Source organism: Colletotrichum karsti, assembly GCF_011947395.1.
Source record: "Colletotrichum karsti strain CkLH20 chromosome Unknown Scaffold4, whole genome shotgun sequence".
In the NCBI taxonomy this organism is placed as follows: domain Eukaryota; kingdom Fungi; phylum Ascomycota; class Sordariomycetes; order Glomerellales; family Glomerellaceae; genus Colletotrichum; species Colletotrichum karsti.
In genome coordinates this window covers 746,831-768,865 of record NW_024065904.1, presented here as the reverse complement: position 1 = coordinate 768,865, position 22,035 = coordinate 746,831, and the positions used below count along the sequence as shown (strand labels likewise).

The following is a 22,035-nucleotide window of genomic DNA, read 5'->3' as shown; positions in this document are numbered from 1 at the left end:
AGTAGAGCACATCTTAACCCCGTATTCTTTTGAGTGTGGAATTTGATAGAGGATGCTTGGGAAATTGGTTACAACTCTGTCATTTATTTCTCCTACGCTGTCTACAACACGCATCGAGACAATCCTGGGTATCGGGAATCAATGTGCCAAAGAACTCAGAATCACGCAGCACCATTCACCATGCCCTTGGCAACAAAATCCCACATATGCTCATCTTCCTGATCGACTTCAAAGTCAAACCTCGTGACGTCCTCCTTAAACGGCCAGAGATACGTGCTTGTAACCCTCCAGAACCCAGTCAGCCACATTTTCAGTCTCAGATCTCAACATTAGCTCTCACCTGTGATGTTCCGCGCTGGCCTGGTACTCTTCCAGAGCTTTGCGGTCTTGGTGGAAGCTCAGGAGCGCAAAGTGGTAGCCTTTGCTGCGCTCGATGGGATCCGTGATGGACGGGCCGCCGACGACGAGTCTCTGTGCCTTGACGCAGGGGAGAGTCTTGAGGGTCTTGAGTTCCTTGACGAAGGTTGCCTTGTGCTCGTCCGTCACGTCCGGGCGGAACTTGAAGAGGACTGAACTGTGTCAGTGCTGGAAGTTTTGTGAGGTAGTCTTGAGGTTCTTACCGATGTGAACGACAGTCATGTTGAGTGATTTCTTAGCTCTGAAGAGTGCGTACTAAGCTGGCAGGAGGGCAAAAATTGCAGATAATGACCGACTTCGAAAGACTTCAGACTCAGAAAACACAACTAGAGAAGACGCATATCCCATTTTACTCTTGACTCGGACTTTTCGTTGAAGTTGCTCGAAATGACTTGTGGGGATAGAGAGGCGGACAAACCCCGCGTGCCACTTACACGGTCACACAGTCCGTCCAACTATCGGAAATTGTCCCTCCACCCATTGGCCGTCCCAATGCCCCGCTATCGGCACCACTCAGCAACATCCCGCCGGTTCGGCGAGTGGAGCGTCGGCGCCGATTGATCTTCCCGGCGGACCCACGACCGGGCATAAGCCGTGTTGGAACGTGGTTGAACTCCCGGAAACCGGGCGAGCTTATCCGTTTATTTTCGGCGGATATGGTCAAAGACTGACGGGCCGGGTTTGCTTTAGGAGGATTTGTGCTGTCTTGGGTCTGCTACTTTACGTACACAGCCTGCCCGTTTATACATATATGACATTCGGACCCAATCAGCTTCAAGTTACTCATGGAATTTGTTTGTAGAAGTTATCATAACCCCGAGCTACTCAAAACATCCCGCGCAGTTTTCCTACATCGGTCAGGTTACCAATATTAGTGAACGCATCGTACGCTTTCGTGGCCCTCTCCTGACCGATGGCCATCGTGACTTGGTCCATGAACTTCTTCTTCAAATCATCCACTGTAAGTGGGTTCTCCCGGCTCCCGATCGCGTTCACGACGTGCTTTTCGAGTTTGGTACCGTCTTTGAAGCTGACCGTCATGTACCCTTGCGCATTATCCACGCTCGCATCAGTCGTCACGTTGACCTTCTTCCGCATGTCGACCACCGTCTCATTCTTTACCACCGCATCTGTGAACTCCTTAGGCGTAGCTTCACCGTAGATGAGGCCCACGGCTGTGGCATGGTAGATGCTGAACTTGCCCTCGAGGCCTGTCTGTGGATCCGTCTTGCCTGTTAGGATGAGGACTTGAGGGTTGACGCGTAACTCGACGGTGTCTATGTCGGAGAGAGATTTGCCTTCTTGGATAGTCTGATTATGCAGCTGTATGGCAGCATCGATGGATGGGTGCATGACGATCCCACAAGGGAAGGGTTTGAACGTGTTCTTCTCGATCTCCCAGATCTGACCCAGCTGCCCGAAGTATGCCGTCGCGTTTTCTCGCGTGCTAACGACGTGCAACCACCCAAACTTGGCCTCAAGGCCCTGAAGAGAGCTGGTGTAGTTGTTCTTGGCAAGGAGCGCAGCGAGCATGCCGCCTTGCGCTGCCCGTCCGACATGGAAAGACTTTGTGTCTGACCCGAAGTACTCTTGCATGCCGACAACTTGCGTCGCCGCTATTCCAATGGCGTTTTGCATGGTAACAGTAGCGGATCCAAGAAGCTTGCTGACTGCTACTGCTGCGCCAATCGAGCCCGTGGTGCTGGTGATGTGCCATCCCACATTGTAATGTTCAGGATAGACCGACAGACCCAGCTTACATTCTGCTTCGACACCGGCGACAAACGCGGTGATGAAGTCGTGGCCTGAAACGGGAGCCTTCCACTCAGCGACAGCAAACAGCGCGCTAGCCACAGGCCCGGCAGGATGAATGATGGTTTCGAGGTGCGTATCGTCGTAGTCGTCGACATGTGATGCGATGCCGTTGATCAACGCCGCCGTCTGAGCATCCGCATACCCAGAGCTAATGAAATCGTTTGCGCCGAGGATACTCGATGTGGGAGGGCCGCTGAAAGCGGCGAGAGTGGTGTTCTGCGCAATCTGGGGCGCATCCTGAACGTAACCTCCAATGGCACAGCCGGCCCAATTATAAAGACTCTTGACAGCAGCATCAACTACTCCCGTTGAGAGGTTGGCGTAAGTGAGGTTAGTTGCCCATGTGGCTAACTGAAGAGTGGCCATGGTGGATGCTTGAGGAGACTGCCCGCTGTTCGCGTCCCCATCACTAACGTGGGGAGGCTCCTGCATTTCAAGGCCAGAAGACGGTTCTTCTTTCTTCTGAAATGTCAGTCGGCCAATGTCCGAAAGGTGACGTGAAGTTAACCAGGCGGGCGGGATTTTCGGCAGTCAGTAAATGTCAATGGTAAGCGGAGATCAAACCACTCTAGCAATCAAGAGGCAGGTTACATGTGGCAAACGACGATCACTAATGGAAATGCCGGAGATGGCGGGGTAAAATGGAGGTCAAAGACAGACCGTTCATCCAGTGTTATTTGGGGCTCATGTTATTTCCGCATGGTGCCGGGAAAGCGGCAACGTGGAAGCTAGTCTTGAGCCAAATCATTCTAGGGCGTAATAACCAGTTCTTAGCTAAGCATATCAGAGATAAATGCATGTTCAGTTCGTGTGTTGAACTGGAGGAAGACGAGTAGGTTCTGCGTTGAAAACATGTCATCTATATTGTTGTAAGCCAAAATGGAGTGTTAAGGATGATACTTCGTATAATGCCATGACTGCAGTAATGAAAAATTACATTATTAGTAATCCCAGGCATCAAACCACCTTCTTATCCTCGCGCGCTTGTCGGAGCATTATTGGTTGCTGCTGCTTGCCTCCATCAAACTTCATCCATCCTATCTCCTCAAATCCAGCCTTTGCATACAACCCTCTTCCGGGTTTGCTGGATTCCAGCACTGCAGGAACGCCCTCTTCCTCGCTTCGTTCGAGTCCCCATTGCAACATTCTCTTTCCCACCCCACATCTTTGGAATTCAGGAGATACAGCCAGCCAACTGAGACGCCATCGTTCTGTGGGATAAACCTTCTCAACATCGTGTTTTGATGACAGCAGGTCATAAACCCTCCAAAGAGACAAATGCCCAGAGACTATGCGGTATGCATACTGCAGTATAAGACTGATTCGCATGAATTCTATTTGCAAATTGTCAGCATTTGGCGATGAGTTGGAGCTGCTGGTGATAGTAGGAGCCTACTTTTCTTCAGACTATCCCCCTGCCAGCTTCGGGCTGTGTCTGATTTTCCATGGCGTCTCCATATGCAGAAGCCCAGAGCATTACGTAGATCGTCGGAACTTTCTTTGCAAGCAGCTAGAATAACCGTTCCCGGCTCGGAGAACTCGCCTCTGAGAAGCAGACGCCAAAGGTCTCTGAACTCGTCGGGAAGCTCGTGGCGGTCGGGGCAGAACCATTCAAAAATTGCGTCGTCGAAGAATATCCTGGAGCCCAGGTCTCCAAGTTGTTGTAGTTGATCTTCGGAGTGGATGCGGATAAGCTTCAGGGGTTGATGCATTTTGGAAGCTCCGAGGGACCGAGATGCAATGCACGCAACCGGATTTGATACTTGTTGAATCTGCACCGAAGGGAACATCGAATGGGCTCAGACTCCGACGCGGGAATATTGAACTTTTTCAACTCGTTAGCCAAGCGAGCGTCATGGGGGCCCACGCGGCCCTGCGAACATGTGTTCAGTGCACCGAGCTGAAAGTCCATACGAATGTGAGACGGTGACCAGGAAATGAATCCTCCCCTATATGGTTCGAGTCTGACAGGTCTCCATCAACACCCTAGTAACCCACTTCAAGTTGCATGGTCTGTAGCATGGAAGTAGACCAGCCGGCTCTCTCTTACAATCCCCGCCTGTTAGCACCAGGCCTCGCGACTCCACTGCTGCTTATGGGGAAGATTGAGCTTATCTCCCCCCTTGACTTTTTCGCTGTTGTTCCGAATATCGTAAGCCGTAACTGAAATAAAGTGCAAATGTCTTGGACAACATGTAAATAACATGAAGTTACTCTGTACAGTCGGCGATGTGTTCGGATTCTCAAGTCGAAGGCCCGCATGAATGATGCGGCCTCCGCGGAGTGCGGGACCCCGGACTCATTTTCTTCATGCGACGGGTTCACCGGTCGGCAGCGGCCGACTTTCGACTGTACCCGTAACCCGAGAGACTCGGTTATACCCAGTTTATTGACTAGTGGTAGATGACAATTGCTGGCTATTTTGAGGGATTTCAATGGTTCAATTGGGTGTATCCACATTATGTTGATTTGCAGAGGTCCCATGTAGTCAGATTGCGGAAGGGTTACTTGACGACTCCAACAAGTCTATCCGCAACTCTCCAAACTAGTTCCTAACAGCAGTTTATATTGCGCTTGCAAGCCTGCGCCAGCTCTCCAAACCATCCAAGAAGATGCACTCAGACCAGACAACCCGTTTAAACCCTAGTTTCCTTCTCACTAGAGACCTCAACATGCGTCATATCGTCGTCGTCTTTCTTCATCTCCTGAACACTGCTGGTCTCGGTAGTCGTCTTGTACTTTCCGAGCTTGATGTCGCGCCTCCATAGATACTGGCCAAGCATGAAGAGAATCCACCAGGTTGCCACGAAGACGGTGTTGACGGTGAATCCTTTGCGCCACTTGGGGGCTGTTCGCATCTCGTCAGAAACGGTGTCCCAAGTACTCTCAAATGTTGCTTTTCGATGGACTTACCTTCGACGACAGGGAAAACGGTGATGGGGTAGAAGCTGAAGAAGATCCAGCCGCATGTCATCTAGAAAACAGTGAGAAAAGACCGCGTGTGTTGTCTGTGTTGCTAGCAATACTTACCATGGCTCCGGTTGTGAAGGCTCTGGCCTCGTTGTCATCTTTCATGACCATGTTCACCCATGGAAACAGGATCGGCGTTACACAGCTGGTGAGTCCAAGCATGTAGTAGACGGCAACTGCGAAGAGGCTGAAGTCAGTAACAGTGCTTCACACTCACTTGTTTGAGAGATACACGAAAACTTACAGTGCAAACCAGTAGGGATATCCCAGATCAAGAGGCAAACGTTGGCAAAGAAGAGAATCGCAGCCACTACGCACATGACACACCAGATGGGGTAGATCATGCACAGCGAAGTGGCCGTGACACCCGCCACGATTGCAATGGCCTGCACACCGGTGGGAATCGTGTTAATCTGGGCGACGGTCCAGGTGCCGTTGAGGTCTGCCTCATGCTTGAGCCAGAGAGCCATCTGCCCCGAGACGTAAGAAGTGCACTGGAAGCTATTCAAAGTCAGCGCCATCGCTTATGACTCTCCAAACCAGGCAGGACTTACAAGATGTAAGTGAAGACGGCGATGTAGAAGTGCCAGTGGGTGAACACGCGCTTGAGCATTCTCTTGCCGATCTTCTTGCTCTCCTTGACTCCATCGTCTCTCATCCGAGCCTGCGCAAGCTTTTGTTCGGCCTCGGTGAGCCACCAGACTTTGGGACTTGTTGGCAGACCAGGGAAGAGGAAGTAACCGGCAATCGAGATGGGCAGACTGATGATACCACTGACAACCCGGATTAGCTGCGAAATCATGCAAGGTCTGCGTGTAACCATACTCAATGATGAATAGCCAGCGCCAGCCGGCCATTCCACTAACGCCGTTGAGGTTGTTGTATGCCGCCGCCTGAAGGTACCCTCCAAACATCGCACCGACGTTACTCGAGACATACCTGTGAGAGAAAAACGGTTAGAAAACCATCACGTTGTTGGGTGCCATCGGATGCGAGACCTACCACACTCCCGCACGCTTGAAGAGCTCGTCACCGCGGTACCAAGATGTCAACAGGTAAATCGCTCCCGTAGCAGCAGGGGTTTCCAATACACCCAAGAGAAATCGGATGCCGTAAATGTCATATTCGTTGCGCAGGCGGCACTGGGTGAAGGTGACAATAGACCAAAGGCATTCCATGGTCGGGAGGTAGTAGCGCGTGATCTTGGGGCGAGAGATGATCATCATGGAGGGAATCTCGAAGATGAGGTAACCAATGTTGTAGAAGGTGCCGAATAGAGAGTATCTGATGGCAAGGTGAGCACTGAAGTGTGGGAAAGACTTCATGAGAACTTACTGGTTCCCTTTGAGGTTAAGTTCCTCCTTCATACCGGAGACGTAGGCGTGGTTGATGTTGGCAGAATCGAGCCATTTCAGAAAGACTTGTCTCGTTAGTCAAGATACTTTGAACGCGGCTACTTGCGACTTACACATCAAGCAGCAAAGGCTGAGCAGCACAGAGTCCAACTAACGACTGTTAGCAGTCAGAGAGAACCAAGAAGGCGCGTGAGCCAACCTTTCGAAGCAGTTTCTTCTCCTCCTTCGAGTAGTGACTAGGGTACCAGTCGAAGATGTACAGCCACGCCACCCATAGCGATCTCGTCTGTGGCTTGCCCGTCGAAGAGCTCACCACAGGTGCGTCATCGTCAAGCGGCTTCGTGATCGGGACCGGCTCCGCGGCGCCGGCGGTCCTGTCGAGACTGACGCGGTCTCCCATGTCGGCGGCTTTCGTGTGATCTCGCGCTTCGATGTCCCTCAATTGAAGGCCTCAATCGAAGGGGTTGAGTTCCGAAGAGGAGTTGGTGGTGTTCAGACTTCTCGAGTGAAGTTTCGGGACGATGCAACACCATCCTTTATATCAATCAAACCATCCTCATGCCCCCCCAAAGCAGCCTTGCGTCAGTAAGGTAGCAATGGAGTAGTCCGTTGGCATCTCCAGACCGCGAGATAGAGCAAACAAACACCCCATGCTGCATGCAAGCTCACCTTTTCTCGCTAATTCCCCCGCATATCGCTCCTCTGGACAAAGCAACGAACCCCGGCCGCGGGGTGTGGAGAACCGGGGAAGATCGTCGCGATAGGACGGCGCTCATTTCGGAGGAATGTCCTCGGCGTGACGGGGCATGTTTACCCCGACCATTGTGCTCGAGATGACATAGGGTCAGCCAACCATATCGCCAAAGTCTTGGACCGAGAGATCGACCGTCACCCGACCAAAGGGATTCGAGACTTTTGCTGCCGAAGTTCCGACGGGCCGTGTATCGTAAGAACGTCCTTTACTTCAAACCCAGACTGCTTATCAATAGCCCGATCCTGACGATTCGGGACATAGAGTACAAAACGATGGCTTCACTTTTCTACATCTTTCGCTCTGTACTACTCGAGTACTCTGCTCTCCTCGATCGCACCTAGTACTTCCCGCCATGGCCGAACAAGACCACATTTTGACTGCATCATCCTCGATAGAGACTGAAGCTCCCGCAATTGACATCATGTCTTCCGAGCCTCCAACTTCAATCTCGACACCAACACCAGAGGACATATCCATGGATAGAAGCAGCGAGACCTCCTGGTCCGAAGCGGCGGAGCCCGAAGACTGGCCAACCCTCCACTCAAGGCCCACCCTCCAAAGTCGCCTTCACAAGCTCTTCGAAGAAAACATCACCGCCAAAATATGCCGCACCGCCACCAAATCGCTCGAGGAAAAGTTCATCTACCCCTCGAACCAGGTCCGCAAGACACCCGTCGCCTTCCCGGAGATCGTCCCCCAAGACGGCCCCGGCGCCGGCCAGTACGAGTTCCGCGATCCGGACTTCTGGACCTGCGGCTTCTTCCCGGGGACCCTGTACGCCCTGCTCGAACGGACCGTCAAGTACCCTCAAACCATGAGCTTCCGAATTTCCGGGTCCGAACTCGACGTCGCCAGTCTCCGCGCGCACCTGCAGGACCTGTGCCGCATCTGGGCCGATCCGCTGCACGGCATGGCCAGCAGGACGGATACCCACGACATCGGCTTCATCATCATGCCGGCTCTGCAGAGAGACTGGGAACTCACGGGAAACCAGCAAAGCTTCGACTCGATTGTCAGGGCAGCGCAGAGTCTGGCGACCCGATATATCCCGTCCGCGGGTGCCATCCGGAGCTGGGATTGTCTCCTGAAAAAGGACATCACCGTCACGGACATGAACACGAATCTCCTCGCCATCATCGACAGTCTGTGTAACCTGGATCTGCTCTTCTACGCATCCGCGCATACGGGGGACAAAAGCCTCGCAGATATCGCCACCACTCACGCTCGAAAACTACTTCACACCCACCTCCGCCCGGAATCCGCAAAGACGTTTGCAAAAGATGGGTACAGAGGGCAGCTGTATTCAACGTGCCACGTCGCCAACATTGATCCGGCCACGGGTGACCTCAAGTGGCGGCGGACGTCGCAGGGCTACTCGAACGAGTCGACCTGGAGCCGAGGGCAGGCTTGGGCGGTCTTGGGATACGCGCAGACGTATCTCTGGACGAAGGACAGCGTGTTTCTGGAGGCGGCTTGCGGTGTTGCGGAGTACTTCCTGTACAGGCTCGACACTGCACCGGCTTGCGTGGATATTCCGATCAGGGATGAGAATTTCAACAGCACTTTAGGCGATGCACTTACAACGAGAACCATGGGGCGCAGAGTTCCCCTATGGGACTTTGATGCGCCTATCGAGAACGCTTCAGATCCCTTGAGAGACTCGTCCGCCGGAGTCATCGCCGCCAACGGGATGCTTCTCCTCTCCCAAGCTCTCAAAAGCATCCAGCAACACGCCCTGGCTAGGAGGTTCTTCGACGCAGCCATCGAAATAGTCACGGACACTCTCGATCACTCTCTCGCCGAGGAGGCCCGTCTTGTCAGAAACGGCAGCCAGGGGGAAATCAGTGTGGAAGACACGGTCACCGGGAAGTGCTTCGACGGCGTGCTCAAGCACGGCACCGCAAATAACAACGAGAACGCGAGACGGCAGTATGCCAACCACGGCCTGGTGTACGGGGATTACTACCTCGTGGAGTTTGGGAACAGGCTTTTGAATATGAATCTCGTATAGACATCGTATGTTTTGTTGTACAAGCGGGCACACCGCCCTGTTATATAGACGAAGGAGAAAAACGTATTTACCACCCGCCTTCGTACTCTGTGCCGAAGATGCCGTCGTCGAAGCTGATTATCCGGTCCATGTCGACGAACTGCTGGTCGAGCAGCAGTTGGGAGATGCTGCTGAGCTCGCCGCTTCCCACACTTCCACGGTGGTAGATGGTCTGCTGAGTGATTGGCTCGACCCCGTTCATTTCCATGGTCGGGTGCACGATCATGGCACCAGGGGGTGGATTCGGGTTCACAGTTGGGTGGGAAGCGGTGTATTGCTGAGCGACGACGATGTTGTCAACGTTGTTTACTCCCATGCCTCGTTGAGGGTCTACAACGGGACCCCTGTCTTGTTCACCCCTCATAATACCCGGTCTTGCTTCCGGAACATGCTGCTGGCCGTTTCCGTTGCGACATGGTTGAGGGAAAGCTGGCGGGTCCTTGGAGCTGGTGTGGTCGATCTCCGTCGTGTATCCCAACACGTTGATGTTATAAGGTGAATCATCGCCGCATCTCGAATGCATCTCGGTGAGCTTCCGAGAGTATTTCCCAGCGAGGTTGTCTCTCGCCGGCTCGAAACTATGCGGACCAGACCACCGACTAGCCATCTCATCGAGAATCTGCACCAGAGACCAGAACTCAGGCATCAGATCACCCCCAGTCTCGTGTCTCCAGCGAAGCAGCAGCACTCTGGCAGCCACGTAAATGCAGAAAGCAAATTGACTCGAGACGGGCATGGTGGGCGGGGCGTGCTTCAGGTAGTTCTCGGCAATGATGGCGATCTCCACCGCCGCGGCCTGGCACGTGTCGATGCTCAGAACGCTCGGTAGACGGGCGCGGAACGGCCACTCTTTTGGCGGGAAGGCGATGAGCTGGTGTAGTAGGATCATGGAAGTGTTGTGGGTGACGTGCGCCAGGGTCAGATTGGGGTCCATCCGTGTGGACTGGCGAGCCATGTTCGCCTTCCACTTTTGAGGCAGCAGCATCTTCCAATGGACCAGACGTAGGTCGAGCTCTTTGAAGCGGGTCAACCAACTGCTGATATCCCTTTGATCTCTCATGTTGATTTTCTGTTGAAGGAAGTAGCTGGTGACTCGACTCAGAGACTCTGTTGCCTCGATGCAATAAGCGAAAGCCCCGACGGTCGACATGTCAACACTCGCAGCCTGCGCTCCCGGAGACGTCCCAGCTTCCGAAGGAGTCTGTATCTCCTCTTCCGCGACTATTTGAGATGTCTGCGCGTAATGAGACGGAATGAACGCGATTGGGTTGCCTATCCTGCCGGCGGCCTTGTCCCAGATCCCGAAGTACGGGGTGACTACCCGGTCTTCCTTACGCCAGAGGACGCCGTCGCACGGCAGTCTGCAGCGGACATCGTCTGAGGTGAGACTTGTGTTCCAGCCCATTGTGACGGAGATGAGGCGGTCGAGCTTGAAGACGTTCCAGAACACTCGCCTCCGCTCTTCAGCTTCGGTCCAGTTGTCGGGTGGATGGAGAGAGATGAAGGGCTGAGATAAGGAGGGCCTGTCGGCGTCGTCGTGTTCCACGGTAAGCTGGAGATACTCGACGGTGCGTGTCAACGAGCCGACGAGAGACCATGCCTGAGCTGCATCGCCGCTACCAATCTGGGGGTGTTGGTTAGTGGTGATCAAGACCTCTCTAGGCGAGAACTTACATCGTTGAAGGAGACAATAATGAGAGCTTGGAGACTCTCGACTGTGAGGTGTTTCATCGCTTGTGAAACAACCCAGTCTCTCACGTTCACCCTGTGTTGGCATGATCCGAAAGCGGCGGCAGCAGCCTCTTCATCGCTGACGTACCTAGCAGCGGCAAGAACCATGGAGTGTAATACGACCTTCAACGCCTCGAAGCCATTGGGCCCGGCAAGCCGTCGCCGGAACCTGGCTTCGTGCAGGATGGGGATCCAGGGATGGACATGTGAAAAGTAGGCTTGAAGGACGGCCTGAAGAACATCGCCGTCCAGTAAAGCAGGGCCATTGCTACCGAGTGGAGATTGAGTTCCCTCAAAGTCGTTTAAGCGACGCCGTTTCGTTCGTGGTACATCCTCGCCAGCCCCAGGGATATGATTTCCATTGCTTAGCGAGCCCGATGCCTTGGTGTTGAACTTTTGAAGTTCTTTGGCGAAGAAAGACATGATACTGTAGGCATTTCTCTCGATTTCAGCGTTGCTCCCATGGGGACTATCTTGGTTGGGCGAGCTATCCGTCCTGGACTGTCGCCTGTCACGATCAGCAGGGTTAGCCCGTTGCTGGTGTACTGTTCTCTCCAAAGCATCTTGAAACCATGGGTCAGCCTTGAAAGACAGTTCTAGACATGACGTGTCGGACGAACCTAGTCTTCGATGCAGATTCTCAATCGCCCCGGCCTTCATTCCCGGCTTAGACCTCTTGGACTCATACACGCATTCACTTCCTGCGACGAGTCAATTACCAAGATGGGAAGCGACCTGATCCTGAGCAGACCCACCTGTCTTACGGCACTGTTGACACGTCGGGACCTCTCTGGAACACCGCAGCTTGCGGCGCCGGCAGCAGTTGCACGCGAGGGCCGCCGCGGCCTCGGCGCCGCCGGAGTCGTCGTGGCCCGCGTCGGTGGGTTCGCCTTGGTGGCCGAGCTCTGTTCCGTTATCCATGGGATGACATTGGCTGGTACCGAGCCACAGGTTTGGGGGTTCTGGGCGGTCGCCCGCGCGTGATGTAGGGCGGAGGTTGGTGTAGATATGATTCCACGGACAATCATCCGCCCGCCGCTCGAGATGGACCGAAGGGCCGAGGGGACCCGCTGGCTCCCCCGCATTCCCAGCCACATGGATCGGCGGCTATGCGGGGAGACAGTCCGGGGATGCGGAGAGAAGGAGATGGTGGGCCCAGGTTGACTGTTTTGGTCTTTTAAAGCTGTTCAATATCGGCCGAATGTAACGTACAAGATCGCGCGGCAGATGCCACGCCGTGAACATTCTCAGGTCGGAGCTCAGTCGTAAAACCTCCACTTGGAAGTGTAATCCGGGCTCAGGGGCTTGTTTAGAACCAACGCCCGCAGCAGCTCGATCGGCATCGTGTTTGCTCGCAGAATCTTGTCGTGAAGCTCCTTCTCGCCCATCAGTCCCTTCATCAGCACCTCCTCCCGCAGACCATACATCTGGAATGCTCCCAACATGTAGCCGGCTTGGTAAAGTGGTGAATATTCGCCGCCGAATGACCTGGTTACCTCTCCCTCTGCGTTGGAACGTTCGTGTCCGACCCAGTCAACGAGCAAATCGACGCATTCCTGCGGCGTCATCTCTCCCAGGTGGTACTTCAGAGAGAAGATGATACGGGCACATCGATGCATGCGCCAGAACAGAGTCCCGATCTTGTCTTCCGGCGAGATGAAGAAGTCGCCTCTATTCCAAAAGACGAACTCCCAGTACATGGCCCACCCTTCGACAAAGAATGGTGTCTCGAATAGTTTACGGTACGGGTGGTGACGCTTAGCCATGAACAGCTGGAGTCGGTGACCCGGGATGAGCTCGTGGAACGCCGTCGCGCGGGAGAAGTGAGGGTTGTTGCCGCGCATCACCATGACCTTCAGGTCGTGATCCATGGCCGCGGTGGGATAAGAAACCATAATCGACGGGCCACCGAGGAAGAACGGAGACTCCTTCTGGCGCTCAGCCGAGATCATGAACATGCGCCATGTTTCGGCGGCCACGCTGGGGACGGTGACGAGGTCGTGTTTGGTGACGAAGTCCTCGCCCTCGCGAGCGAGTTGTCGAACGAGCTCCGGCTGCTGGCCGGGCTCGACGTACGTGTCCTTGACATGTTGAAGAGCAGCCTTCCAGTTGTCTCCGAACCCCAAAGAGGAGTCGCCAGTTTTAAGACTAAAAAGAAAGGTCAGTTCCTATTCCAGTAATGACGTCGGCGCCACTTACACCGATGCCTTGCCATCCGGCCCAATGGAGCCCACTTTGTCGTTTGAGAGGCTGCGGGAAGCCTTTTTCATTTCCTTTTCGCACCAATCGTACTGCTCTTTTGCTAATTTTAGGAGCTCTTCTGGCGTGTAGGGAATCATTTCCGCTTCGAGCTCGTTGAGAAGGCCGTCCCGACCGATCGGCTCGACCGCGGCACGGATGGAACCGGGCCCAGTTTTCTCGTCCAGCTTGGCTTCCAGTGCCGACTTGATGCCGGTGAGGGCGTCATCGAAGCTCTTTTTGGGTGCCTCGTTCCACCATGGGAATAACGGGTCGTAGGGTGAGTAGAAGCCGTAGAGCTCGTCCACGTGACCTCTGAGCTGGTCGATGGTGCTTATGGCCCTGGAGAAGGTGGAAACGTTCGCCTTCACTTCGTTTGATAGAATGGCCTTGGTTGCCTCGAAGACCTTCTTGGTGGTGTTGTTCAAGATCACGGCCGTCTGCTTGCTGTCGACTGGCACCAGCCGCTGACGATCCTCGACCAAGTCGATGATGGTCTGGGTAAAAGGCAAAATTGGGCGGACATCCTCATCTCTCTGACGGTCCAGCTCCAATCCACGAAGGTTTCTTCTGAGATAGTTACGAAGTAGGAGGAAATCAACCTTGTCCTCCTGGTTGTAAGTATCGAAGGGGGCCTTGAATAAGCTGTCGAGTTCCTCGGTGTAGTACTTCTTTAGTCGATGGTACCGAGTGGGGGAGAACTTGATGTTGTAGAATTTGGAGAGGTTTTTCTCATCAAAGCTAACACGCTGTATGCGCTCAGTCATTGACTCTGACTCGGTCGTAACTGATGCCTCTGGACGGTGCTGACTATCATCCACGTCAACCCAATCGCCATCAGAAGAGGCATTGGCCGGGTTGAGGCGGACGGGAAGAGTATGGGTTGCCATATTGACAGCTGGTGTAGGACGGGAATCACAACGAACAAGCGGAATGGCAGTACCAAGACGTCAGATCCGGCATCGATGATGATGGATGCGGGGGAAGTGAGGTTAAAGACAAGACACGGGGAAGTCGCGGGGTGGCTTATCGGTGCCGGGAGGGATGCCGGTGCTAGGACAGGGGCGGGAGGAGAAATAGGCGGAGCCGATAGCGATTGACTCACTGAGCGAAGCTTTTTAGCAGCAACAGCTCCCCTGTAATTCTGCCGCTGCGCTTATCACCGTCCATCTCCACACTCTCCGAAGTTCGGTCGGCTGATCCGGCCGAGATAACCCCCTTTTCGGTTACCTGGAAACATACACAACTGCTCGCGAGGACGTTTGTCATGCTCTTAGATACATTTTATCAAACGCAATCCTTTGATCAACAGAGATCCATCGTCCAGGACGTTTTCGGACACCATGCTTCTTTGCGAAGCCATCCCTGAGAGGATGAACGAGCCTGTATGCATTGACTTCGTACAACTGCCAAAGATTACCTCCGTATGAAGTCAAGAAGATGAACACGGAAACACTTCAGCCATTTCGTTTTGTTATGTCTCTTCCCTTTGGTATTTCAAAAGACGAGATAACTTCGATTTTCGTCATCAAGCTATTTTGCTAGTCGCGCACTGCTCTCTAATCCTGCTTCATTCAGGGGCAGAGCCAGGCAACAACGTCTCCATGCCTAGTTCGCTCGATTTGCTTCCTTTTCCCATAAGACCCGAATTCATTGGCTTCGCTGATTAAAGTAGACAACACGCTAGAGTATTATTTCGCCAGCAAATAACATCACGCAGGGATCGAAATCCCGGCGCCGGTACCCGCCTCTTTGGCCCGTTCTGGACCGGCGGAATCCCGTCAGGGGTGAAGGCACAGTCCCATCACCTCGCGATATTCGGAATTCCGCATACGGAGATACAGAGCCCCCAAACTAGTCGGTTTGCTGGACTGTCACACGAGAGTTGCTTTTTCACCCGTCGGTTGATGAATGAGAGCCAAAAATACCCGTGAATACGGGAATACGGATTTTTCGGCAAACTCCTGAGACAGATCATCCACGCCACGTCGTCACGGAAAGCCGTTGAGGTGTCCGTGACAGGATGCTCTCAATGACCGCTAGGACGATTTCCGAGATGAGTGGCGTGCGAATGCCGTCGCAGATCCCGCTTAGCTCCGCCTAGGGGGCGCCCGCTGGACCTGAGGCTAAGGCGTAGGGCAGTCGTTGGATCTTTGAAATTTTCATGATAAAGAGAACCTCTGGAACGGCGGCCAAGAGCTGTGCATTTTCTTTTCCTATCCATCCCTTAATCAAGCAACCGACTCCAGAGGCCTTGCTCACTGCCAAGTTTGGATCAGTACACTCTTTTACTTAAAGCTCAAACAATAACACGCTCTCTAAAACCAAAAAACTAACGACAATCCCAAGTCTACCCGATCATCATCAACATGTCTTTCAGAATCCTCGCCACCGTGGCCGTCATGGCCTCCGCCGCCCTGGCCAAGACCGACCTGACCGGCTGCACGTCCTCCGACTCCGTCGTCACCCCGTCCGGCGGCGGCACCCCCTACGCGACCCGCGTCTACTTCGTCCCCGGCACCGGCGAGATCTGCGCCCCCCTCGACTGCGGCGGCGGCCGTGCCCCTCCCAAGACCACCGTCCCGGGCTGCGCCGCGTACGTCGGCACCGACACCTACTCCCCGTCCTTCATCGCCCTCAAGACCGCCTCCGCGGCCGGCGGCTACCAGACGACCCAGATCAGCCTGACGGCCGCTCCTTCGGCCCAGGCGACTGCCTCCGCCTCCGCCGCGGCCGACAGCAGCTCGATGAGTGGCAGCCAGTCTGGCGACTACAATGTCCAGACCGGTTCGGACACCCTCATGACCGTCAGCACCTCCGCTGGAGACGCCCCGACGGCCGCGGCTGGCAATGGCACTATGGCCACGACCACTTCGAGAAGCCGGGCTACTGGCAGCAACGGACTCAACGGCACCAGCTCTCAGACGAGCGTCCCCAACGCTGCGGCCGCCGGTGTCTCTAACATGTATGGTCTCATGGCCGGCGTTGCTCTCGGCGCGGCCGCTCTCTTGTAGATCATTTGGTAGATGGTTGTATCGAGAGATCTTCGCCATATAAGTCGAAGACTCTCGCCTTTTGTGATAGACAAAATTGTAATCAAATAATATAAAAACCAAACTACCATTCTATCCGACCTTGCCACCTGTGTAGAAAGTCGGCACCCGCTCTAGTAATGTCTGGAATTCCTGGTCCGGGTTGGTGAACTCCCATCCGCCTTCAAGCCCGTTACTCCTTCCTCTCTCCAGCCGAAAACCGTACACGTTCGTCCACGTCCATCTTGTGACCGCTCTTGTCCTGGGAAAGATCTCAAATGTGACCCAACAGATCGCGCTTTCCGAGGATACGACCTCCACCTTGCCGCCGCGAGGCCGGATGTCTGTACCGATCCCGCTTTCGTTCAAGAGCCGAAGCTGCCGCAAGACACCCGGCACTGGATCGTTCGGCAGCACTGTAATTTTACCAAGGGTGAAAGCGGTGAAATTGGTGAGATAGAAGGCTGCCAGGGACTCGGCGACGTCTTGCAGCGGGATCGACGCGTTTCCGCCTTTCTCCGTGGCGAGGCCGTAGGCTGTGATGGCGGCGCGAGCTGCTTCTCTGATTTTCACCATTGGTAATTGGATTCGACAATCTGAATAGACGGCGATTGATGATCCGATGAGAAAAAGCCGAATAAGTGACGGTGTTTGATCTTAGCAGATAAGCCTCAAGTGACAGACTCGACGACGCCACGGCATCCGAGCCTTGTCACTATTAGAACGCTGGCTTTCGTCTCGCAGCTCTTGTGATGGACCTTGATGAGAGATTTCCGGGTCACTAATGTGATGATGACATGAAAGTTGAAGCCGCCTCCTCCACCCCGCAAACCATGACGCCAATACGAGTAATACGAAGCCGTCGGTGTCACTCGCCGGTGCTCCTTGTGCGCCGACATTCCTTGGGGAAAAAGAAACGACCACGAGTTCTCTGACGGTCGTCAAACGGCCCTCGGTAGTCTCTTTACGACTACAGGTCAGCAAGCTTTTGCCAAGGAGCGCCCTGCGCAGCCAAGCTTTCTCCAGCGCGGGGGTGGTTGCGATCGGCATTCGAGAACACCCAGGCTCCCGGCTCCGGACCGCCTCTCCTCGTTGGCCAGCTCAGTTACCCTTGTGGGATGAACGCAGCCGTTTCAAAACGGAGAGTTTTGTTAGGGATGGGAAGGCTTCTTTTCTACCAGCTGTCGAGGCAATTTTTCCAGCTGGGCTCGGTGTGCAGTAAGGGGAAGCCCCTGCGGCTCAAGACACCAAAGGAACGAGACATTTCTGATCAGCTTGTGAAGCCGCGGGTCGGGTTCTGCCCATGTGTTATGTATCGGCTTGATGTTCGGCTTCCTGCGATTGATCCGGGCGAAGGGGGGCCGTGATTGTGGGTCTCCGGTCGGAGGCCCCGAACGCGGACCGGAGTATCCACATCTTCACTTTGGTCTGCATGAGGTTCCAAATGATGCGGACGGAGAGACTACGACGAAAACAGTATCAAAATCTAAGCGGAATCCCACGATTCCATTTAGTGCTCTTCTATTGGCTGCTCTCATTTAGATAACCACCATCTTAGCTGACAAGAAGGCTGCAGCAGTTGCATGTGAAATCCTTCTGTGCTCTTTCGAGTAGGAAAGATTCACTTATGATCTACCAAGTGTAAACCGAGACTTTATTAAAGTCTGTTGATTGACATGGTTGGAATATAAGTTCTGTACAATTTGGCGTCAATGGGTCTGGAAACGGGAGAGAAGACTATTCGGGAAACGTGGAACGAGAGAATGATCATACGAGCGGGCGCAAGAATCGATAAAGATGACGGGTCTCCAGTGAGACTGAACGTTCACGTATATGGAACACGCACCGAGTAGATACTCCGTTCACTGGGTTCAGGCAGACCGGCATGAATTGGCGCAATTTCTACGAGTATCGAGGTCTGGAAACCGCGAGATGCCTCATAGCCTGCCCCTAAATAGATAACTACTTCCACTACTAATGAGAATGTACTTATGTTTTCTTTGCGCGTCGAATTTGAATTTTATAACAAATCCAATATCACTCTAGGAGGCTGAGAGACAAAAGCAGCATCTTTGCTATGGATACGACGTATCTCGGAAACACCCGGTAGAAGACCTATGCTATCTCCTCTCTTAGCTTTTGCAGACGCTTCTGGCCATCGCCGACGCAGAGAACGTGATTCGAAAGACAGTCTAGAACATCAGAGGCCAGTCTGAGCAGATGAGTGCATGCGTCGTGTTCCATGCTCTTCTCGAGATACCTGGTGTGGATTATGTTCCTCAAAATCCGAACAGAATCAATTATCCGGGCGATCCAAGGGCTCATTGAGACGACAGATTCTTCCGAAGACGTATCGTCGTGCAAGCGGTTGGCGCGTGTTCTGTAAGCCGTGGCGGCGGGCGGGCGTACGGTACAGCTGTTCTCGGTCCCAAACTTGAGCACGTTGACAATCTCGCGCTCAGCATCTAGCCTTGTCTCGGTTATCTGAGCGAGTAAGTCTGAACGACCTGCTGCTTCGAGTGCCTCTGCCATTTTCAGAATGCCAAGGTAGTGCTGTAAATTTACCTCGAACCAGTTTAGTCGACGTTCTTGGCTCAGGAAATTGAGCTGCCTCTCGCAACGGCCGAGAAGCGGGCGTATCGAGATTGTGTAGATCTCCAATGCGTCGAGAACAGCCTCCCAAGTTGACAAAAGGCTTTTTTCATCCACTCCTTCCCTCAAAGCCTCTTTCAACGACGTAATTGTCTTCCACAAGTAGATGTTGGCAACAGAAGCCGATGAGAGTATCTCAGTCGCCGTCTTGTCGGAGACTTCAAGCCCGTTGGTAAGCCAACTTTTTGACTGGGGGAGGAACGAGCCGACGAGGAAAGACCTGACCAGAAGCCAAACAGGTTCTAAGCAAGCACCTTTTAACCCGGATGTGAGTGAAGCCCTCAGGTTTGACGTCAACGAGCTTTCAGTATCCCACACCACTGCCGCCCAGTAAATTCTGGTTTCCAGGTCTAGAAACTTGGTTGAGACCTGCTCGGCAACGACAGAATGGCGCGAAGAGCTAAGCTCTACCGTTGACCCCGGCTCCCCGAGGTGATCATGACTCCTTCGTTCCCGTAGTCTTTGAATCTGGGAAAGCGCAGTATGAAGACAAGTCAACCCGTCGATTCCGTCCATGACCTCGTCATGGGAGATGTCAGTCGGAACCGGGGTCTGTGAGAACAAATACAAGGTTAACACGGATCGATAGGATACTCGATTGACGACTTTGAGCATGTCTCTTCTGGCAGCGCGCCAGCTTTCTCTGACAAAGTCTCCGGTCGATTTCGTCGGAAGGCCGCCATGGTCTTGTAGGATCAGAGGGGCCCAGCGTGCTGCGAAACCTTTCATGGCGGTTCGTAAAGAGCACTCGATTTGGTCACCCAGTTCTGCTTCTCCACGGCCAGGTGTCTGTCCATTCGCCCGAGTCTGAGGCACCGCCGCCTGATTCAAGTCACGATCGAGAGCCCTGAACATTTCGATAACCGGTGTGGTTCCGGCTTCACCGGAGTTCTTGCTAACGTTGTTAGTCTCCGAGTCCAACATCGCCTTGGTGGCTCCTTAGTGAAACTTACACAAGCGGACAGCTATATACTAAGAGCGCAAGAGAAGGTTCCAGAACTTGCTTGATGAGTGCGTCAAATGCTGTGTTCGTATCCGGCTCACTCAGTCTGGCTGCCGGGACATTTGCCATGTCCAATACCTTAGCAGACTCTGGCCCTGGAACTCTTTTCTTGGTGTCCTTCACCCACTGTCTGATATCAGCCTCTGCAGGCGCACAGCTCTTCCGATGTTCACTTACGTTGAAGGTGCATGATTGCTGCTTCAAGGCGCATCGCGAACACGAGCCGCGCCAATCTACATCACCTGGTCGATAACCCCGTTTCGAGGCGTTGCATGCAACTCGGGAACGACGACAGTTGTCGCAGCTTGAATACTGCTTCCTTCGTCTGGAAGGTGACATAATTCTGGCGCTCAATCCCCGGGGATATATTACTTGAACTGAACTGGAGAAGTATGTGGTGGCGCTGAAGACAAAAACAGCTTCATGTTGCTCCGACTCGGTAATATTGACATTTAGTCACAAGGGCGGCGTTCCATATCGCTTGGTTGCTTATAAATACAACCAGCCCAGAGCAACGTCAGACGCAAGCAAGACCCATTATGTTTGTCAGCCGACGTATCGCTATGCTTTCTTGATGTCATTTTGCTTTACACACATTGCTTCAGAATAATGCCTTCAAACTTTCTCTATACTTCAAACTCTGCAACACATTATAGTACATCAACAACAACAAGCACGTTCGCCTCCAGTAACTTCTAATCAACTAAGGCTCAAGCCTAAGACTTGCATCGCTCTCCTCAAAGCCTAGGGACGGGCCATGCCGTTAAAATGACGGACCAATAATCATACCGCCAAGTTGTGCCAAGTTCCGAGAAAGGTCTCTAATTTTTCTGATATGACGCCTCACCTACACTACCCCGGAAATCTTTGATCAGAGAGATTGGGGAATCTTCAAATCAAGCAGTAAATGATAGTGGTGTCGAACTTGTTTCGGGATGCGGCCAAGGTCTTTAACTGGAACCGTGGTCGTGGAAAATCGCATTTATGCATTTGTATTCGTGGTCGGATAGAGTAAATAAATCATGAGATACATTTTCGGCAAAGCACCGTACAAAAGAAATCGACAAATGAACACCTCAAAAATTTCTCCACATTGGGCAACCTCATCTTGGCAAAAGGAAAAGGGATTGAGCCGAAGGAGCCATTAATGCTCGGTTCGGGCAAAGGAAATCCTCCACTTTCAGTCCCATTCCGTAGACGCGTCCTGCTGAAGTTCTGTTTCCATCATCAGGAAGGTCTTCTTACGGCCATGGTGATCGGGATCGTATTTGAAAAGAAGTCGGCCGCGAGCCGTTTTCTCCAAGGGGTCGAAATCCTCGGTTGTTTCCTCCTTTTCAACAGGCCTGTATTTATACTCATGCCATCGGTTCGGGTTCGTGTCTGGGTTCAGCCTCGGTAAGATGGTTCCAACCTCTTTCTTCAGCTTCTCCCAGTACGTGCGGTACGGGTCTTGCGGACCAATGCCCTCTACAGCGTAGCCCGTTCGTGGGATCATGAGGTAACCTTGGATTGAGTCGTCGTCAATCTCGCCTGCATGGGCTTTGAGAGAGTCTTGTTCCACAATCCCTTGTCTGTTGATGCCGTTGCGGAGAGCGTGTATGATGGTGTAGTGGAAGGCCCTATCTTGGGTCGTGTACCTCGTCTGATCAGAGTCTTCGTCTATAGTATTCTGGCTGAAGCTGATGCTCTCCCAGTAATGAGCCAGGTACACTCCCTTCTTACTAACGATGACCATTCCAGTACACCCAGCCAAACCCCTCATGCTGTAGGAGAATGCTTCGTCATCTTTGAATTTGAGAAAGCGGGCATTGTTCACGTCGTATCCGTCGGCGTTTCTCCACCACAGCAAAGTGGCCTTTTCGGTCTCCTTTATCATGAATTCCTCGACTGATTTGGAGTCCTTGTCCGTAGTCATTGTCCGGGGGAAGATGGTCGAGTTCGTGATATCCGAATCATCGGATCGCTTGGAGTTGGCATCCTTGGCCAATGTCATAAACCATTTTAGGGAGCAGGATTCT

At 53.3% G+C, this 22,035-nt stretch overlaps 8 protein-coding genes across 8 annotated transcripts; 2 read left to right on the top strand and 6 right to left on the bottom strand.

The window, feature by feature from the left end:
* Positions 1 to 161: 161 nt before the first annotated feature.
* On the bottom strand, positions 162 to 2,598 carry CkaCkLH20_01764 (MmgE/PrpD family protein; the record flags this gene model as incomplete). Its single annotated transcript, XM_038884483.1, has 4 exons — positions 162 to 285; positions 341 to 569; positions 621 to 672; positions 1,270 to 2,598. The coding sequence occupies 4 exons, from the start codon at positions 2,596 to 2,598 to the stop codon at positions 162 to 164; spliced, it is 1,734 nt and encodes a 577-aa protein (XP_038750183.1).
* Positions 2,599 to 4,868: 2,270 nt separating this feature from the next.
* On the bottom strand, positions 4,869 to 6,957 carry CkaCkLH20_01763 (vitamin H transporter; the record flags this gene model as incomplete). Its single annotated transcript, XM_038884482.1, has 10 exons — positions 4,869 to 5,080; positions 5,146 to 5,206; positions 5,263 to 5,378; positions 5,447 to 5,703; positions 5,757 to 5,975; positions 6,028 to 6,141; positions 6,205 to 6,486; positions 6,538 to 6,622; positions 6,671 to 6,707; positions 6,757 to 6,957. The coding sequence occupies 10 exons, from the start codon at positions 6,955 to 6,957 to the stop codon at positions 4,869 to 4,871; spliced, it is 1,584 nt and encodes a 527-aa protein (XP_038750182.1).
* Positions 6,958 to 7,732: 775 nt separating this feature from the next.
* On the top strand, positions 7,733 to 9,322 carry CkaCkLH20_01762 (unsaturated glucuronyl hydrolase; the record flags this gene model as incomplete). Its single annotated transcript, XM_038884481.1, has 1 exon — positions 7,733 to 9,322. One exon carries the CDS (start codon positions 7,733 to 7,735, stop codon positions 9,320 to 9,322), a length of 1,590 nt encoding a protein of 529 aa, XP_038750181.1.
* Positions 9,323 to 9,389: 67 nt separating this feature from the next.
* CkaCkLH20_01761 (uncharacterized protein) lies at positions 9,390 to 12,013 on the bottom strand (the record flags this gene model as incomplete). Its single annotated transcript, XM_038884480.1, has 4 exons — positions 9,390 to 10,985; positions 11,036 to 11,655; positions 11,713 to 11,793; positions 11,848 to 12,013. The coding sequence occupies 4 exons, from the start codon at positions 12,011 to 12,013 to the stop codon at positions 9,390 to 9,392; spliced, it is 2,463 nt and encodes an 820-aa protein (XP_038750180.1).
* A 338-nt stretch (positions 12,014 to 12,351) lies between these two features.
* CkaCkLH20_01760 (uncharacterized protein) lies at positions 12,352 to 14,220 on the bottom strand (the record flags this gene model as incomplete). The annotated part of the gene is made up of 2 exons (XM_038884479.1): positions 12,352 to 13,240; positions 13,292 to 14,220. The coding sequence occupies 2 exons, from the start codon at positions 14,218 to 14,220 to the stop codon at positions 12,352 to 12,354; spliced, it is 1,818 nt and encodes a 605-aa protein (XP_038750179.1).
* Positions 14,221 to 15,699: 1,479 nt separating this feature from the next.
* Positions 15,700 to 16,344, top strand: CkaCkLH20_01759 (uncharacterized protein; the record flags this gene model as incomplete). The annotated part of the gene is made up of 1 exon (XM_038884478.1): positions 15,700 to 16,344. The coding sequence occupies one exon, from the start codon at positions 15,700 to 15,702 to the stop codon at positions 16,342 to 16,344; it is 645 nt and encodes a 214-aa protein (XP_038750178.1).
* A 111-nt stretch (positions 16,345 to 16,455) lies between these two features.
* On the bottom strand, positions 16,456 to 16,938 carry CkaCkLH20_01758 (uncharacterized protein; the record flags this gene model as incomplete). Its single annotated transcript, XM_038884477.1, has 1 exon — positions 16,456 to 16,938. One exon carries the CDS (start codon positions 16,936 to 16,938, stop codon positions 16,456 to 16,458), a length of 483 nt encoding a protein of 160 aa, XP_038750177.1.
* A 4,259-nt stretch (positions 16,939 to 21,197) lies between these two features.
* CkaCkLH20_01757 (uncharacterized protein) lies at positions 21,198 to 22,010 on the bottom strand (the record flags this gene model as incomplete). The annotated part of the gene is made up of 1 exon (XM_038884476.1): positions 21,198 to 22,010. The coding sequence occupies one exon, from the start codon at positions 22,008 to 22,010 to the stop codon at positions 21,198 to 21,200; it is 813 nt and encodes a 270-aa protein (XP_038750176.1).
* Between the last annotated feature and the right edge of the window lie 25 nt (positions 22,011 to 22,035).